At 54.1% G+C, this 2,543-nt stretch overlaps 1 protein-coding gene across 1 annotated transcript in view; it reads left to right on the top strand.

Annotated features, from left to right (window-relative positions):
- Nucleotides 1-2,543, top strand: part of RPH3AL (rabphilin 3A like (without C2 domains)) — a 111,788-nt gene that overhangs the window by 108,829 nt on the left and 416 nt on the right. The window contains exon 8 of the mRNA XM_021710341.1: nucleotides 813-956. Coding sequence (XP_021566016.1) covers nucleotides 813-956 — 144 coding nt within the window. The remainder of the gene's footprint in view (nucleotides 1-812; nucleotides 957-2,543) is intronic.

The following is a 2,543-nucleotide window of genomic DNA, read 5'->3' as shown; positions in this document are numbered from 1 at the left end:
GCACTCCAGTCTGGGTGACAGAGTGAGACTCCAACTCAAAAAAACAAACAAACAAAAAAATAAATAAAGTGTAAAGGAAACTTAACTGCCAGCCTCAGGCTGCAGGGCAAGCTTCACACTCCCTCCTTCTCCCCACTGTGACAGCTCTTGTCTCCTCCCTCCACACCTACTCTCAGCTGTGACCAGGGAGGACTAAGGAGACAGGAAACGGTCGGGTGAAGTATTAAGGCTCCACAGTCACTCTCTTGGTCAGGCAAGGACTAAAAGCCATGCTCGAATGAGGAGTCTTTAGTCAGTAAAGGCAGAAGTCAGTGTATCTGTCTCTCATTAGGCTCACCGAAATATACGCCCTCCCCTCATTCTGGGAAGGTATGAGAAAAATCTAATAATTGCAGATGTTCATGTTGGTGACTTTTAGTGAAAGGACCATATGGCAGTTGAGGGAAACTGCTAGGGGAGGGAGGGGCACACCTCATCAATAAGGGTACCTGCATAATCAACATTTGTATACCTAACCCTGGATTGTACACCACATCTTTATAAGTAAAAAAAAAAGAAAAAAAGAGCCTGCAGGCCCATTCTGATGCCTTGGTGTACCTTGGACCCATCATCCGTGGCCAGAGGGTAGGACAAGGGACCTGGCAGCCATGTGGATGGGGGAGGGGCTTCTGGACGGAGAGTCCCACAGAGATCCATGGTGGTTTCAGTGAGGTTTCTGTCAACTCCTCCTTGGGCTGAGACCATCCCTGTTTCAGTTTGGGATCCACAGGGCCCAGTTTGAGCCCTCCAGGCCCACATGTGGTCTCCTGCAGGTGGCAGTGTGGAGGCCCCCAGGACGAAGTTCACCCGCCCACCCAGCCTCTCCGGGAGCCAGAGCACCCCAGCCAGTGAGACCAGGGCAGGCTCTGCAGACCTGCAGGTGGGCATCCCACCCAGGGCCGACCCCAAAGGCCCCGGTGAGTACCCAGCTGCTGCCTTCTCCCCCTCTCCTGCCCCCATGACCCTCTTTCTTACTCACTCTGCCAGAACTGGAGATGGTAGGTGATGTTTTCAGTTCTCCATGTTTACTGAGCACTGTGCCAGGTGATGGGGAACAAGCTGAGCCAGACCCTATCCCTGCCTGCGATGGACCAAATAACAAAGGCAGCCATCCCTAGCCACTCTCAGTAGCTATAGCAATGGTTATTATCATTCCCTGCTTTACCAGAGGTACAGCCTGTCAAAACATGCCCTCATCTCCATAATGGTCATAGTAACGCCTGCTTCAAGAGCACCTACTATGTGCTGGGGAGCTCAGTCCTCACTGAGCCCCATCATGTGCCCAACCTGAGCTAGGAGCACCATGGGACAGTCCTTGTCCTCCAGAAACCTGCGGCATTGCTAAAGAAGCCAGATCAACCTACCCAGAACAGAGCCCCACCCAGAGCTAGCCCAAACCGTAGGAGCGAGATTCTAGAACCCAGCCTACCTAGCACCTCTGCTTTCACTCTGTTGGCAGGTAGCCTGGGGGCTTATTGTCCCCACTGGATAGGTGTAGAAACCAAGACACAGAGAGGGTAAGGGAAGAAACCCTTGGCTCCCACCCTGCCCGTGCCCACCCTGCTCTGTGTTGTCCCTGTCAATAGCCAACCCCGGGTCATCATGTGGTGGGGGATGATAGCAGAGGGTCTCCTCACACTCAAACTCCTTCAAGAAAGAAGTTTCAAGTGGCTGGGGACCTCTGTGACCAGAGGATGGACGGGAGCACGTGTGCATCCGGGCTGCAGCTGCTCTCCCACCTCGGGGTGAGGAGGGGACCCGGCAGCCACCCACAAGTACCCCCTCCCCCACCTCCTCCTCCTCTTCTCTCCCTGATGCAACATTTCCCCAGAAGCCACAGGGCATCCAGGGAGGAGGCAGTGGTGGGCAGGTCTCCGGGAGTGAGGGGCATATGTGGCTGTGGAGCAGACCCTGACCCCTCCCTCTAGCGTCCTGAAGTCCTCCACAGAGGACTTGAGTTCTAGACCTGGCCCCATTACCCATAGCCACGTGACCTTGGGCAAACCAGGTTTAACCATATGAAATTGCATCTTGTAGAGCCGAAATAGTCAGACATCAACAATTTGATATGGGTCACCCTAATACTTGATCTCTCTGCATCCTTTATCACGAAAGTGTCCCTCACAGGATTGTGGGGAGGCAAAATTCAACATCCATGTGGAGTACTTCCCCTGAGTGGTCCTCAGGAAGTGTCCAGTCATAAGAGGGGGAGGCCCATGGCCAGTGCATAGCAAGGGCTCCTGGAAAGGATTGGCCTGAAGGAGGATTTCATGTTCCCTTGTCCCTTTGTTCCATCCAGCATCCTAAGATCCCCCTGTTGATTACCTGGGTCTGGACAGGTAGACTGAAGCCCTGAGGGTAGTCAGAGTGCTGCTGGGCCTGGAGCTGGGGCTCCCGCCCAGGCCCAGCCCCAGCGCTCCCAGCCCATAGCCTCAGGTGTGGGGTTGCTCCCCAAGGAGCCTGCCTTCCCTCCCCCCAGTTTTCTTTTTTTTTTTTTTTTTTTT

This window comes from Carlito syrichta, unplaced genomic scaffold (assembly GCF_000164805.1).
Source record: "Carlito syrichta isolate Samal-C Ts95f unplaced genomic scaffold, Tarsius_syrichta-2.0.1 Scaffold288457, whole genome shotgun sequence".
Taxonomy (NCBI): domain Eukaryota; kingdom Metazoa; phylum Chordata; class Mammalia; order Primates; family Tarsiidae; genus Carlito; species Carlito syrichta.
Note: the sequence above shows the minus strand (reverse complement) of the source record. Positions and strands in the feature narration are given on the sequence as shown.